General features: G+C 36.7%; 1 protein-coding gene across 1 annotated transcript in view; it reads right to left on the bottom strand.

The window, feature by feature from the left end:
* Positions 1 to 1,307: 1,307 nt before the first annotated feature.
* LOC133218853 (ubiquitin carboxyl-terminal hydrolase 10-like) overlaps positions 1,308 to 16,791 on the bottom strand; it is a 38,835-nt gene continuing 23,351 nt past the window's right edge. The window contains exons 8-14 of the mRNA XM_061365665.1: positions 15,562 to 15,665; positions 14,685 to 14,784; positions 13,231 to 13,408; positions 9,335 to 9,500; positions 6,069 to 6,213; positions 4,687 to 4,752; positions 1,308 to 2,416 (exon numbers count right to left, since the gene is read on the bottom strand). Coding sequence (XP_061221649.1) covers positions 2,229 to 2,416; positions 4,687 to 4,752; positions 6,069 to 6,213; positions 9,335 to 9,500; positions 13,231 to 13,408; positions 14,685 to 14,784; positions 15,562 to 15,665 — 947 coding nt within the window. The 3' untranslated portion in view covers positions 1,308 to 2,228. The remainder of the gene's footprint in view (positions 2,417 to 4,686; positions 4,753 to 6,068; positions 6,214 to 9,334; positions 9,501 to 13,230; positions 13,409 to 14,684; positions 14,785 to 15,561; positions 15,666 to 16,791) is intronic.

The raw sequence follows: 16,791 nt of genomic DNA, 5'->3' as shown, positions 1-16,791 counted from the left end.
AGTCACAATTTTCAGTTCAGAAAATACTAATAAAATTTGCTTAATAAATACAACAAAAAAATACCTATACATTTGGGTATCAAAACAACTGACAAAATACCATACAATTTTCTCAGCATCAGGATCGTGGTAGTGATTTAAAGTTAACACTGCCCAATTATTCAAGAAAGAAACAGAAAAACATCTTTCTGAAGACCACACAGCTTTGAACAGGGAGAACAGGACCATCCCAGACAGACTGTCCCCATGCACAAGAGCATCTTCAGGGGTGACTCAGAGGCAGGCAAGTCCCCAGCTCTCCACCACCCCATGGTAGGGTAGAAGAGTCAGAGGGCAAATCAGGAGAGCTTTCTTCAGCAGGTCTCACTGCTCACCCAGCACCAGGGCAAGTGGCAGTTTTGTTTCCACTACAGGAGCTGTACATCCACCACAACAGCCCTACACAACACATCATGCAAACCACAGCTGTAATTTAACATCCCCCTATCTCCAACTCCATCCCCCCCGCCCCAGGAAGAAGCCATGAACAACCTTCAGCGCTGTATGATGTGGGCAGAACATCTGAGAGGGAAGTCCATGCCAAAGGGCACATGCTGAAATCCGAGGCACATGCAGGGCTGTTTCAATCTCCTGAAAAAAACCAACACTACTTTTCACTGAAGACCAGCACACATCTCCTGGACAGAAAAAGTGAACCATATTTGATCAGAGTATATGCAGCTTAACCTTTAACTAACAAGTCATGTTCAAATCAGCCCCGTTTTTACTGGCAACAATTGTAATACCTCTCCAATAAGCACAGAACACCACTAGCATCAAATTAAGACTTAATGTCTAGACTTTTATCATCATCTTCAGCAGCAGGGAAGGCAACAGGAGCTGGTCAAGGAAATACTTTTACCAAAGTTTTCAATGAAAATGTCAACAGGCAAAAGAAGGGAATACTTCAGTCTAAACCAAACAACATCTGCTTGAGAGCACCTATGCAGGGGTTTCATGGGGATTCAATTCATTTTCGGGCCAATGGGTGTTCAGCCCTGGGACCATCACAACCTGGCTGTGGGCCCACCTTGGACCTGGAGTTGTTGTGGGATGACTAACAGCCTCTCCCTTTCCCTCTCCCCTCAAAGTTCAATTCCATCTCAATGCCAAATGGGAACATTTCCAAAGTCTCAAGAAGTTGAAAAAGTAATCCATGCTAAATTGGGGAAGACTATCTACAGCCTGTGTAAGTTCTACAGAGCAATTTTTTGAGCTTCCAAGGATAGAATTTACCATTGAGGAAAAACACACCCCCCCCCCCCGCCTTAAACCAACTTTGTGACTTTTATTGATGGGCAACAACTTTATACTTCTAGATATCACTAAATTGTGTACAATTAGGAACTCAATATCACAGAAGAGCAGACAGCAAAATTAAACAAAGCAGACTTAAATATAAATCTTAATTATTTTGCCCATTTTGTTTTAATTTCATGTACACAGAAGCATAAATGCAGTTTGAAATTTCTTAATAGCAATAAAGTTACAATCACCCATCTATATAGACTAACAACTCCAAATATTTGAGCTGCAATGTGTACTGAAGCAGATTCTCATCACACAATTATTAAATTATGTCTGTCTATTAGGAACCAGCAACTTCACATTTTGTATGTTTGTACATGTTTTGAAGCACGTAGGACCATTTCCATCTCATACACATTGGCTCATATTTTACCACGTATCAAAAACTATCGGGGAAGTAAAGAGTGCTTTTCAGTTTGTTGTTTTATGTTTGTTTGTTGTTTTTTTTTTTACTTAAATAAAGAGAAAACATTTTCACAGAAATCTACAAGTTCTGTTGCTGGTGCAGGGTTTTCTACTATGCAATTAGGAAGTGGGAATCAAATGCAAATCCCCTTTTATTATCTTATGATTCATCATTAACTCAGATTAATTATTTTTTATATATATTTTTCTGATTCATGAGACCGAGTCTTTCAACCAAGTGACTTCATTCTGCAAAGTCAAAAGTCAACATAAACTATATTGTGCACAAACCCATGGCAGTTTCCTTCATCTCTATCCCATAGTTGCAAGGAAAAAAACCCACAAAACAACAAAAAAAACCCAAACCCCAAAAAACCCCATTCACTTAAAAGAGCATATACAGGAGAAAAAAGTTAGTGATAGTTGGTGTTCTACAAAGCAGGTATCTTGCACACACAGCATAGAAGGGCAAGGTTTCACAGCAGGTCAACTCGGCGGTAGTACAGGAGGTAGGCTGTGCGTTCTGCAGATGGCTTCACTACCTGGTTCTGACTGATCACTTTGACTGCCTGGTCATCAATGCGTAACCAGCCATTTAGACCAATTTGGAAGACGTCTGTAGTGTAATGGCCACCAGTTGCACTGTTTCCGTGATGATAGACAACTGCAAAGAGAAATTCATGATGTACATATGCACTATAAGCCGATAAATAGCCACTGAAAAAGTACATAAAGAAAATGTCACATATTGCTTTATCCATAGCATACTCATGGTTTAGCCAGATGATATGATCTGGCTTAAGCAAGAATCTGGGCTTGTTCAGCCTAGAGAAAAGAAGGCTCAGGGGAGACCTTATCACCATGTTCCAGTATTTAAAGGGTGGCTACAAAGTAGATGAAGGCTCCCTTTTTACAAATAGTCACATGGAAAAGACAAGGAGTAATGGGCACAAGTTACTCCTGGGGAGATCCCGAATGGGCACAAGGGGAAAAATTTTCACGAGAGCAACCAGCCACTGGAATATAATCTCTCCAGGGAAGTGGTGGACTCCCCAACATTGGACACTTAAGATTCAGTTGGACAGGATGCTGGGACATCTAGTCTAGGTCATGTTTTGCCAAGGAAAGTTGGACCAGATGATCCTTGAGGTCCCTTCCAACCTGTTACTCTATAACTGAATCTTTTAAGTGCTAGTGCTTGCTTGCTTATGTTTGATGCTATGTAGTATTAGTAATGTTTCTCCAGCATACCAGGCCTCATAATTCTAAGTAGATTAAGAATCAAAAGCATCAAATTGCTTTTTATAACTTCCTAAAGGATTTTCTGGGAAGGATGTGCCTCACAAAGGTCATCCGAAACAGTGCAGTGCACCCTTCAGAACTTCCAACAGGAACTGCTATTGTTAGTGAGATACTCTAAGCTACACATTCGCTTTGTCTGCAGAAGACAACAGTATGTTGCTGTAACTATTTGTAAAGAAAAAAATAATAATTTTCAAGTAAAACTATGTAGTAGTCAAAAGGGAAAAGACCTTTTAAGTACATAATTCTAGGGATGAATAAGGGAAATTGCATGCAACTCCTAGGAACATGTGAGCCCTAACCATATGCTTAACAAGAACAAATAAAAAAAAGAAGGAATTGCCCTATTTTACATAAGAGCAGAGGTATGTAATTATGAAATTGTTTACACTCATTCAAGACTAGAGTCAGGCTTCAAACTTACTCAGATTTTCTTCACACTTTAAGAATAATAAACATTTTAGAATAACGGGAGTTAAGCAAAAGGAAAGTGTATACTACATCTGTAGGTAAGGGGGGATTCAGGAAATAATTCTGTTGCAGTAGCTTAAACTTAAATTGTTGATTTTCTAAAATTTAGTGTTAGATAATTAGGCAAATCCTGGATGACAGCTGAAACTTAATTCTTCAAAAGTTAATTTTGGTAATATAAAATTCATCTAACAAGCTCAGTTTCTGTGGATAAGAACTCCTATACTGACTGAAAAATTAACTATTTTCCACAGGACTTAGAAAAAAAATTAGTGACACATTTTCTTCAAGCCACCTTAAATACACTGCCTAAACTTGTCCCATAAAAAAAACCACTACCAATAAAAACATATTACACTGGCAGAAACATTCCTGAATTTCCACAAGAGACAAGTATGTTATTTCCCTCTGTAACCTCAGCGGTCACAAAACTGGATCCAAACCACCAAGTCACACAAGGCCACTAATAACTGGCACAGATTTGGTGATATAGAAATTAAGACCTCTGGTTCTCCGCTTTATTATGTTCTCCTGAGGCTAACACAAATAAGCAGGTGCAAACTGAGTAAGAGTTTTAAACTTCAGGAAATTCATTACTGCCCAGAGACTTTTTTGTTAAATATTCAAATGCTGTTTATGAATTTTTACATAAGCTTTCAATCTTAACTACTAATTTAGGTATTGTGTACCTCATAGACACTCTAAAAAACATTGATTCCTCACACAAAAATCATCATCTCCAAGTTCACCTTTTCCACTATTCGTACCCTGCCAGCAACACTCATCTTGAGGGTTCAAAAGGATGCAAAGCCAGCATTCAAACAGCCATTTCAAAAGACATCTGAAAGATTATTCTGAGAATATGTGGTGTATTTTAGGCATAGCTATATTACAGCTGATATTTTTCAAGGTGAATCTGTTATGGAACTCTGTTTTTGCACAATGATGGATCAGCGAGAGATATAAATACAGATATAACAATGTATGTGTATATGCACATATGCAAAAAACTCCACTAAATAAAAGATTTTGACACCCACTACCTACTTCCATCTAATTTAAAAGTATTTTATAAAATTCAGGAAGCTCCAATGTTTCTAGAATTCTATATGTAGAATTTGTATTTGCAATACAGGGACTAGAAGCATATAGATAATATACCTGCAAAGAGCCGGTATGTTCTTTGGCCTTTAAAAATTTTACTTTTCACACCAGGAGATAGTAGCTCTGGAGGAAAAAGTCACAAAGGCAATAGTTAGCAAGTTTAGAAATGTAATTTCAAAAGGATCAATTAATTCTCTGAGAAACCAACACTACCATAAAGAAGAAAGTTTAACTAAAATGCCTTCTGTGGCCACTAAAGAATATTTATGGTTCTCATACCTGGTAACCAAGGGAATGAATTCTGAGGTTTACTGAACACTAATATCAATTGAAGGTTTAAAAATACCACCAGAAAAAAAGAAGGGGGGGGAGATGAGGATGGATTTGCCTTGTTAATCAAGGCAAATTGAACTAGTTCAACAAGTTTATATTAAGAATTTTTTAAAAATTAAATATTAAGTAATATTAAGTACTGCCTGACAGTGTACATCTCTCACTTGAGATATGAGTAACCATTTGTCTAATTTCCCCCCACCCCCCATCTGAGCTACTGGATGGCTAAGAGTCAATTTGTCATATCAAAACAAAGTGCATTTAATTTGGCAAGCTTCAGGTGCTGGATTATATGCAAACTCTGACACTTTTGAAAATCAGTACCACAGAATCCCAAGGGTTGGAAGGGACCTCAAAAGATCATCTAGTCCAACCCCCCTGCAAGAGTAGGGTAACCTAGAGTACATCACACAGGAACTTGCCCAGGCGGGCCTTGAATACCTCCAATGTAGGAGACTCCACAACCCCCCTGGGCAACCTGTTCCAGTGCTCTGTCACTCTCACAGTATCTCTTAAGATACTTGTTAAATGAAAGAACTGGGCCGGTTAACCTCTAAACTACAGCTTGTCTACCTTCAGGCTCCATTTTCTATAAAATACCAGTTTCCTTTAATCAGCCACTGTATATTACAACAATTTGCCACTTCTCTGTATGAAATCTGAGATAAAAGTATCTAGCACTACTTGGCAACAGCCCTCATTCAGCAGGATCACTTCCAATATTTGTCCTCAGCAGTCTACTCCTTAAATCTGCAGGGACCTCTTATTTTGCCAACCCAATGTCTAGGACATGCCAAAGGTGTTAAAATCTTTTGCCACATTGTTCTTTGCAAAATGTATGCCCAAACTCATATACAGGCAACATCAGGTTCAGCAAGACTGAACCCAGAAACCCAAATATATTCTTTTTGTGAGGGAGGAGAAAAAAAAAGCCCACAAAAAAAAACCCCAAACCCCAGCATACAATATTATTATTATTAATACTAATATATCAGTTATCCAAATTACCAACTCTCCACACAACAATGGAGAAAAAATCTTGTGCACAAGAAAGGAGAAAACTGAAACACAGATACTCCTAAGAAATTCTGTTAAAATATCTTTACCTTTACTAATTTCCAGATCAACAAGATACTCAATATTCTTGATAAGCTTCTGACATCCACCAGTTTTCTCATATACAAACCGCTTGAGGTGTAAAACAAGAACAGGGGGAAGTTCTTCTAGTGTCACTCTTCGACTGATCTCCACCTAACACATACATAGGACAAACATGAAGAAAACCTGTAATTTTTTGTTAATTGCTAGAAGTTACTATTTTAAATGAGGAACAAGTATTTAATTTTAAATATACTAGCAGAAAAAACACAGATTTGTTATTATAATATTAATTTAAGGTAAACACTGCAGTTTATGACTAAAGTGCACTGAATCTTCAACCAAAGAGTTGTCTTAAAGAACTCAACACTTTCATCAGAATGTAATGCTATAGAATGAGCACAGATATTTAGGTCCTGCAGTAATAAAAACACCTTGCTGGAGATCCCCCAGGAACAACTCATGATGGTTTAGTGATTAATAATTCTCAGCAAGCTATTATACTGCAATTGAAGGCCAATAACTTGTAACACATGCTGCTGATTTCAGAAAACTCTGAACTACATCAGAGAACAGCACTACATCTCAGCACCTGATGTAAAAGCTTATGAAATGCAATTTTAATTTCTTAAAACTGATAACTCTTTACAATAAACTGAATAGAAAGAAAAATTAAACACAATCCAGATTAAAGCAATCAGAAGACATTAATAATTTTAATAAAATAATATGATTTTTAGCTTTATCAGTAGTCACAGAATCACAAAAGAGTTAGGGTTGGAAAGGACCTTAAGATCATCTAGCTCCAAACCCCTGCCATAAGCAGGGACACCTCACACGAAACCATGTCATCCAAGGCTCTGTCCAACCTGGCCCTGAACACCGCCAGGGATGGAGCATTTACAACTTCCCTGGGCAACCCAATCCAGTGGCCCACCACCCTAACAGGAAAGAATTTCTTCCAATCTAAACTTCCCCTGATTAATTTTAACCCATTACCCCTTGCCCTATCACTACAGTCCCTAATGAAGAGCCCCTCCCCAGCATCCCTATAGGCCCCCTTCAGATACTGGAAGGCTGCTATGAGGCCTACACACAGGCTTCTCTTCTCCAGGCTGAACAGCCCCAACTTTCTCAGCCTGTCTTCATATGGGAGGCACTCCAGTCCCCTGATCATCCTCAGAGCTCTCCTCTGGACTTGTTGCAACAGTTCCGTGTCTTTTTCATGTTGAGGACAACAGACCTATACACAATACTCCAAGTGAGGTCTCACAAAAACAGAGGACCAGGATCACCTCCTTCGAGCTGCTGGTCACACTTATTTTGATGCAGCCCAAGTTGGCTTTCTGGGCTGTGAGCACATACTGCTGGCTCATGTTCATTTTCTCATCAACCAATACCCCCAAGTCTTTCTCCACAGGGCTGCTCTGAATCTCTTCTCCACCCAATCTGTAGCTGTGTCTGGGACTGCTCAGATCCAGGTGTAGACACTTGCACATGGCATGGTTAAACTTCATAAGGTTGGCATCAGCCCACCTCACAAGCATGTCAAGGTCCCTCTGGATGGCATTCCTTCCCTCCAGCGGATCAACCGAACCACACAGCTTGGTGTCATCGGCAAACTTGCTGAGGGCTCGCTCAATCCCACTGTCCATGTCAGTGACAAAGATGTTGAACAACACCGGAGCCAACATCAGTCCCTGAGGGACACCACTCGTTACTGGTCTCCAGCTGGACATTGAGCCATTGACCACAACTGTTTGCATGTGGCCATCCAGCCAGTTCTTTCAGGCAGCATTTCCTCTTAGTGAAGCCATATCTGCTGTCACCAACCACCTCGTTGATTTTCATGTGCCTTCCAGGAGAATCTGCTCCAAGATTTGCCAGGCACAGAGGTGAGACTGACTGGTCTGTAATATGAACAGTATGCACAAATTCTAAGTAATTCTAAGTAATCCATGCACACCAGAGATGTTCTTCACTAATGCACACTATAGGAAGCAATACCTCAGTGAGGAAAAAGTTTAATTTATTTCCTTATATCACGTTGTCAAACTGCAATGCCAAAAGCATGCTTTTCTTCCTTTAAAGTATTTTTCTGTTGCTATTATGTATCATATTATTTGAAAAGTAAGACAAAAAAGTTTGCAGAGCTGCATGAGAGTATAGAATAAAATGTCCTGATTCTGGGAAGTGACAACAAATGACAGGGCTTGGAGATCTCAAAAGATCCACCCCTCCATCCCCTCTGTATCAATTACAGCAATTTGTGTAAATGTACTTGTGTTTCTCCAACCTTCTCTTAAAGCAGTGAGGACAATTCTACAAGAACCACAGGTAACACCTAGTCTAGGTCCTATTCCTATTTACTGTCCAAGCATCACTACAGAAGATCAGCCTTTTCCTTTTTAGAGCAGCCATGACTTATAAAGTTTTACATCTGTTTCCACCTCTCTACTTCCACATTTTTTCTTCTTTTCAAGGCTGCGTACAGCAAGCCAGTCAACTACGCAGTGCCAAGAACACTACTGAATGGAGGTGTTACTGGTTATTGGAAAAATTTCAGATTATTAATCCAGAGAGAAAGATCATCAGATGTTTTAGTGAGTTTCTACCAGGCCTACCACCAATGAATATTTTCATTTTTGATTCATGAAATGTGTAAATGAAAACCCCTCACGAAGAGCCACAAATACAGTAATGTGAGTGTTCTGCTACAGGAGTTTTCTTCTTTAAGCTAGAATATGCTTTCAAATTATACTCTGAAGAGCTGATCCTTTACTAAGAACATCTGGCAATCCCCAGGAGTCAGTATGTTAAGATCAGCCAAAAGGTATTTAACTCATAATAGTATGCATTAACACAGTTCACCCTGTTTACACACACTCCAGTAAAATCTCCAACCAATTACTACACCAGCTTAGAAAAAGATGCCTACTTACAGGTTTGGTTTTGATAGTTCTCTTCCTTTCAGTGTACACAGTATCATAGAATAGTTAGGGTTGGAAAAGACCTTAAGATCATCTAGTTCCAACCCCCCTGCCATGGGCAAGGACACCTCACACTAAACCATGTCACCCAAGACTTCATCCAACTTGGCCTTGAACACTGCCAGGATGTGTAATATGTTTTAGTACTGCAGAACACTTTGAACAGGTCAGCACCTCTTTTGTTAACATAATAGTGTTCAAGTAACTATTTGTGAAGCAAGAGCTGTGTAAAAAGCTTTTAAAATTTTAATATTTGACTATAAAGAGGGGTCAACAGAGCACACCTCTTGCTTGTTTTTTGTGGTATAACCCTGGACAGACTCTCTTGCCACCAAACTTTCCAACGCATCCTGAACTGTGCGTATCTTGTCTGACTGGATATCCAGTTGCAGGGTGAAGAAAGGTTGCAGTGTAGCAGACTCCTTAGAACTCTGCTGGTAAACAACAGACCTATGGAAACAAAAAAGAGAAAATGTAACAAAGCAGAGTAATTTTCAACAGTATAGAACCTTCAAGTAAGAATGAACTGAAGTCTACTTTAATAACTTGATTTATAGTTAATCTAAAACAACACATACAAAGGTTAAGCTTAAGTGTCAATAACCTGAATCCACTTTACTGCAATTTAAATAATTTTCACATCCACTTAGAGCATGAGTGAGGTTATATTTGGTTTATTTATGCAAGGATTAAAACACTTATTGGATTAGCATCAAAAGTTTAAAGAAAAATACTGACAGTTTTGATAATGCAGTCAAAAATATGTGCCTCTGGATTCTTTTTGTGTTAAAGAGTTTTGAAATTATGTTTTCCAACAGATCCTTGGAAGTGCAAAACACTAGTGCTCATCTAATTGTCTGTTCTATTGTAAAAATCACAACTGATCCAGATTCTCCAATAAAAACACAATATTTTTAGTAATTTCCTAAAGACCAATTTCACAGCGATTTTAAAATGTTTGCTTAAATCTTGCCATAGGAATATATAAACTATGCTCCCTCATGGATTGGCATTTCCCCCCACCCATTCCAGTGTCCAGACTGTCCATGTATTCCTTTGTATGTAAACTTAAGTCTTTCAGAAAACTGGCAGGAGTAACGACCTAGGCCATGAGAACATGTTTCCCATTTGACTTTGATTTTGGTTTGAAGCATGTTCAGTTGCAGTTTTCAAGTAGCCTGGCTTGGTGATCATTGTTTTGTACAATGAGCAGTACACTCCTCAGCCATGTCATTGCACTAAATGGACTCTTCCTGATTTTAATTTTTCTTAACCATCTAACATGGATGAAGACTTTTTATTTTTTTTTTCAAAGTAGTGCTTACATTAAAAAGCTCCAGCTGCTACAAAAAAGTGGTTTTATGCATCCAAAGAAATCATTAATTTCTTATATTGTTACGCTTGTTACAGTGCGTTACAAAGCTTGGTAGTAGCAAGGTGATTAACACAGCTTTCTAATCCATGTAGCCAGGTCATGTATGAAATGTTAACATACAGGTTTAATGCTGTAGTGCAAACTCCTGTCAAGAGGCCCTTGGACTCAGGCAAAGCCCTGAAGAACCAACAGAAAGGCAACACATCTTTATAGAATCATAGAATCCTTTAGAGGAAAGAGAGATTATGAAAAACAGCAGCATCTTTATTTCAGTTTAACACTTCCTTCTTGGCTATATTTAAGGACAAAACCTTCAACACATGACAAGGACAGTGTTTCAACAAACAAACCCTTCACTGTGTTAAGTCTTGCTGCTTTTGGATATACTTCCAAAACCCTTTTTAAGCTGACCATTATTTACTGCAATAATCAACAGAAAACAGCTGGAGATGTTAACATTTTTCAAGTTCATGTATTAAAGATTAAGAATACCAGTAATACTCTGAAAATACAATGTTAAGGAAAAGCTTAAAAAAAATTAAAAAAACCCCCAGAAATTAAATTGTAACATCTATGCAGAAATTGATTTGATAGCAAAATCTTTGCAGGACTATGACTTTCTATAACAACATCATTTATTAGAACAATTACAAATTTCAATTGGTCAAGGGAAAATTCTTCATTTTCAAATGAAGAATTACTCTTGTTTACTGTAAGAACTCTACAGTGAGAATTTCTCATGAAGACAGGCACTGCCCATTGCTACCCTCTTTCAACTACAACAATGTAATTGAGGTATTTTCTTAAAATAACAGTGCATTTGAAGGGAGAAGTTGGTACTACTCATGGAAATATTTAGCAGACTTCTAATTGGCCTGTGAGCTAACTTGCATTTGAAATTCACATAAGCTGAAAGTCAAAGAGGGATTCCTGCAGGTGGACAAATCAAATCCTGATAGAACTGTGTATCTTCGTGCTTAAAGCATTTAAGTCTCACTTTGCTCAAGGAAGACTTTTTTGGGTTGTTTCGGTTTTGGTTGTTTGGTGGGGGTCTTTTTGAGGTTTTGTTTGTTTGTTTTTAAGTTATCATTCCTAAATAGGCATTTAACAGTCAATTAAAGACTCAAGAGGACAGCCTAAAGTTTCCCAAGCCAGAAGATGCCAATTCAAATAATTTTTCCTAGCTGCTTTTTCATAGAGTCATAGAATAGTTAGGGTTGGAAAGGACCTTAAGATCATCAAGTTCCAACCCCCCTGCCATGGGCAGGGACACCTCGCTGTAAACCATATCACCGAAGGCCTCGTCCAACCTGGCCTTGAACACTGCCAGGGATGGAGCATTCACAACCTCCTTGGGCAACCTATTTTCCATTTGATTTTTCCAATTTCAGATGTTCTTGTTTAGTGGAATTCTACCATATTCAATCCTTCCTATCTCCACCCTCAGCCTCCAAGGATGAAGTTTTCCAACATGACATGGGATACTGTTTCTGTGGTAAATTGTGTGACCTGGTTTGGAGACTAAATAAAGTGGATGTGGTGACAGAAGCCAACAGATTGAACCCTGTGGTTATGTTGCTTGCTGCAAGGTTTTGCCTTTTTTCAGTATTACCTTTGCTTTATGTCATTTTCAATGGACTTCTACAGAAGACAGCATTCTCTTGGTATTAAATTAAAAACTAATGGAATCATGTAGAGATCTAATCAATTCAGACCACGATAAATATACTAAGGGTATTAACAATACCTTGGGTACGTGAACATATCAACATGGAAATTCATCAGTACATACAGACATCTTTAGGCCAATTTTCATGGAAAATATCATTTGCCAGCTGTCTGACTCAAATCCCAGAAGAATAATTTCAGTGCACTTCACGGGCAGAAAGCATTAGCCCCATTATTCACACCTCTAGACCAAATACCTGGCAACAAAGGGAGTCAAACACTAGCAATTAAGTGTCTGCCTCCAATTTAAAAATAATTTTTCAAGCCTAGCATTTTGTGTTTTCGAGTATGTTTTTAGCAAGTGTTTACCTTGCTTTCATTTTAAATTACACATTTCTCCAAACAAGTCATAAGACTTCCTTTACAGAAAATATTCTTTCAGTATCTACTTTCTGCCTTCATCTGGTATCAGATCTGAACATAAATAATGTCACACATTCTTTTCATTCCTGTAACATTTCGTAGTAATTTCTATTTTTCCAAATTTCTTTGGCCTTTAATATTTATTAACTATCACACATAACTTTCCTACCTCTGGGAAGCATAACTGTTAAAAACCCGCAAAGTTTACAATTTCTTCATTTTATTTAATTCTTTTACTGACCAGATTTAACATTTAGCAAATCTCACTATGCCTTCATATCCTTATTTACAAAATGAGTCAAGACTCTTCAGAGGTCATAAAAATTAGGCTGTAAAGTTCTTTGGAATTCTTAATACATAAATATACAAAGCACACATATTTCAAACTCCTCTACATGCAATTCAGGGTTTTTTGTTATCTAAACAGTCTATTCTTTTAAGACACTTTAAAAGATTCAGACTTCACAGTAATTCACAGAATCATCTGATCACTGATCAATCCTTTGATCATTCTGGTCCATCTTCTGAACTGTCTCTTGCATAACAAATGCTTCATGGTAGAATGTTCATCTTTCCTGGCCTGAACAAATTGCATAACAGTTTCTTCCATCCAACTATCCAATGGTGAAAACTACAGACAGCAAAGCAGAGGAAAAAGTTACCTGTAAAGGCAAAGCAGCCTGTAGTCTCAACTTTTACAGAAAAGTACTATACCTTATATGACCACCAAAAATATCAGTAATTGGAGTCTGAACAAAATCAGTCTGTCGAGTAACTGATGATTTGTTGCGAGGTCCCACTTGCTCCCATTCATCCTCACTGCCTTCCCCTTGTTCATCTTGCTCCACTTCATGAACAGTCTGAGCCTCAGAGCCATTGGAAACCAAGAGTTCTTAAAGTGAAGAAGAAAAAAACATTGATTTTTGTACAAATAAATCATGTATACAGATAAAGAATTTAAAAGGCAAAAAGCCCCAATACAAGTAATTTTCAGAGGATAAAATATTTTCATAGATCATAGATTTGAGAAAGTAAATGAGAACAAGTATATTCCAGGCTCACTCACAGATGGACACATCCATGTATTAACAGAATGTAGCTCACTGATGACTGTACGTAAATAGATATAGTTTTATAGATAAGTTTGGTATATTTTTAGTAGTAAATTCATGGGGAAGAAAATTAGAAAGTTAAGTGTTATTCTGGAAACATAATTATGCCATTATTAAATACAGCTCCTTTTCTGCACAGATATTTTACAGAGAACCCAAGGCTTAGCAAATATTTTCTTTGCAAGTGCTAGAGTCAAGAGGCTATAAACTGTACACAGCTAAAGAACATGGAATGATCATTTTATATCATAAAAAAATTACCCTACTAAAGAGAAATTGGATAACTAGCAATCTTAATTCCATACTTGGCTAAGACTAATAGTTTTTTTTTTCATTTTTAATAGCGGACCCAGATGTAAAAGCACTGTAAAATAAAATGGCATTTTACTCTGCATACAAATTCTAATACTACTTTAAAGAAAATTTTTCTCCAGTTTTGTCAAGAAGAATTTTAAAACAATTTCATGTGTTCTGTTTTACATTAGGTATAAACTAGTCATTAGTCCAAAAGTTTCCACTTCAAAAAAAGATCTTAACGGTGATTTTAAAGATCAGTGGAAAAAACACTGATAAATTTTTGAACTACCATGGAGAAAGCTAAAACCCCAGTAAATAACTGACATGGCAGGTATTAAAAATAGCAGACAAATGTAGCCATGCTTAAGACAAGACTAGTCAACTTAAGTTGTTTAGTTGATCTCAGTAAAAATTTGTAATACTGAAATGTGTTATTTAGGACCACCAGGTAAATGATTTATTATTATTGTAATTCAGAACATTTACAGAATGATTATTATTACTTTTCTAAGTACCCAGTAACACTTGAGATCACTTGCAAATTGGACATAATGAACTCATTTTACCTTTTGGATAGATTTTAACAAAAGATTATTTGTTAATGTCCAAGTTAACTAAAACACAGCATTCTACCCCTATCTGAACATCTACACAAACATTACTCTATTACAGAATCACTGCAAAAAGGGAAAATATTTGAAAGAAATTGCTAAAAAAAACCCCACAAAAAACAAACAAACAAACAAAAAATCCACTAACTTTCATTATGTGGAGAGAGAAGTTTCTTTAGGGTTAGCATTTCTTCATGTAGTCCATTGAGGATAAATCCCAAGTACTCTTCAGCATCCTCTTGTCTGCCCTGAATAATTTTTTATTTTCCAATTATTATGACATTTTCATGTTTTCATTTCAACAGAGTTCATGACATTGAACATCTACCTTTCTCCTATTAATTTAGCTAATTAACCAACTACTCAGTCAAAGTTGCAAGGTCAAATAAAGTTTAAATTTTGCTATAACCACCCCTCATATTTAACCAGGTCAAGAAGAACCAACACATTAACTGGTAACCTTCCACAAGCAGTAAGCACACACATAAGCTTGACCTGCATACAAACATTACCATATTCTTCCTGATACAAATTCAATTTAACATGTGAGTTAGGTGGAGGGTTTTGCTATTCCTTTTCAAAGCAATATTAGAAATTGCTGTCAAACCAAAAGCCAAATCAAAAGATGGCCTGGATTATTAATCTCCTTTTTAAATTGAACCTAAATTTGAAATAGTATTTTGAGGTCTCTGTATACCTTCAACCATTCCAAGCAGAATCCCAATCAGAAATGAACAACTGTCTGCTTCTTAAATATAAATCCATTGGCATCTTCTTTATAAAAAGAGATGTTCCATTCCAATAGTTGCTTTTACATTATTCTGACATATCAAACTGACAAACTTGTAATTAACATGTTCCTATAATTTAAGTCTCAAGACAGTCTAACTTCATCATAATGAACTATCAACTAGCTGATCTTTATAGTATTTAGGCAGAGAACCTGACATATGGTTTCACATTGTTTTAACAACAGTGACTTCCTTGCAATGCAATTACAGAAGTCAAAGATTGGGAGGTCACACCTTTTCTGACATACTTGACTTTATAACTGTCAAAAGTCTATAAACGTATGCAGGTTCAAAGGCAGCTCCTGGTCGGATATCTCTCACAATTTTATCACCTAAAGCTGCAAGGCAAAAGAGAAGTACATATAAATAACAAGATGAAGGTATAATGTAGAAAACAGTCTACATGTTCTCTTCACACATCACTAGATTTCTGGAATCCAAAATTATTTTTTACTAAGAGTTTTATAACAATTTTACTGACTCAAGCTCAGAATTCATAAGATACAACTCTCTTACCTGTAAACTTTTCTTAATTGAAATACATCTTACATAACCCTACATACTTAGAGTAGTCTAGAGTATTAACTCTTTTTTTTACACTCAACACTGAAGATTAACAAGAATATCCCCAGCCATCATAAAAGAACAACTCTAGTTCTAAATTTTTTTGTACTTTTGTATTCAAAGAACACTTCCTTAAATCTTTTATATCTTTCTAATTCTAATAGATTACTTTTCCTCACTGCAGAAAAAAAACCAGCAAAAACCCAGACAAGAAAGTTTGACAGCATGCTCAACCTAATGGCAATACAAGGCCTCAGAAACTAGATTTGAAAACTACACAAGACAATAAAATGACCTAGAAGCATAATGAGTTGCATCAGACAGCAAGATTTGTTTTACAGAATCAAAACCTAAACATCAAACCACAGAAATATCTAAACTGTTTGGAAATCTCTGGAACCAGCTCCTTGTGATATTTTCTTATAATGTTACATAAACACATTCCTGAAGCAGGTTTTTATTTCTGTAAGTCTGTAATATAAGAGATTTGGTTTAGAGATTGAAAAAAAAGAAATCTACAAGATAAAATGATTTGCATAAAAAAAATTATATTCCTCACTACATAATCATCATTGATCCTAAATACATATTAGCAAGGACTGTATACTTTTAGGGTTTAACACTGAAATAGCGCATAGGTTGGAGAGGAATTAAGAGTTATGTCAACATGCCCAAAGGCAATCTCCAACTGCTAAAGAAACATATTATGGCCCTATTTTGTTTTAAATAAATACAAGTGTTTAGTATTTAAGGAATAATGACAGAATTTAGCAAGTTGATAAGCTAAACAGATAGAAATACGTAAGGAAGAAAGCAAACTAAAATACAGTGAATATCAAATGATTTTGTTAGAAAGGGCATGTTCTTAGAAGATATCCTAACAATTAAGCTAACCTTCAA

The sequence above is a fragment of the Neopsephotus bourkii genome, unplaced genomic scaffold, assembly GCF_033783945.1.
Source record: "Neopsephotus bourkii isolate Nb327-2 ecotype Australia unplaced genomic scaffold, CSIRO-AGI_Nbou_v1 NB_1290, whole genome shotgun sequence".
Classification (NCBI taxonomy): Eukaryota; Metazoa; Chordata; class Aves; order Psittaciformes; family Psittacidae; genus Neopsephotus; species Neopsephotus bourkii.
This window is presented reverse-complemented; position numbering and strand designations above follow the sequence as displayed.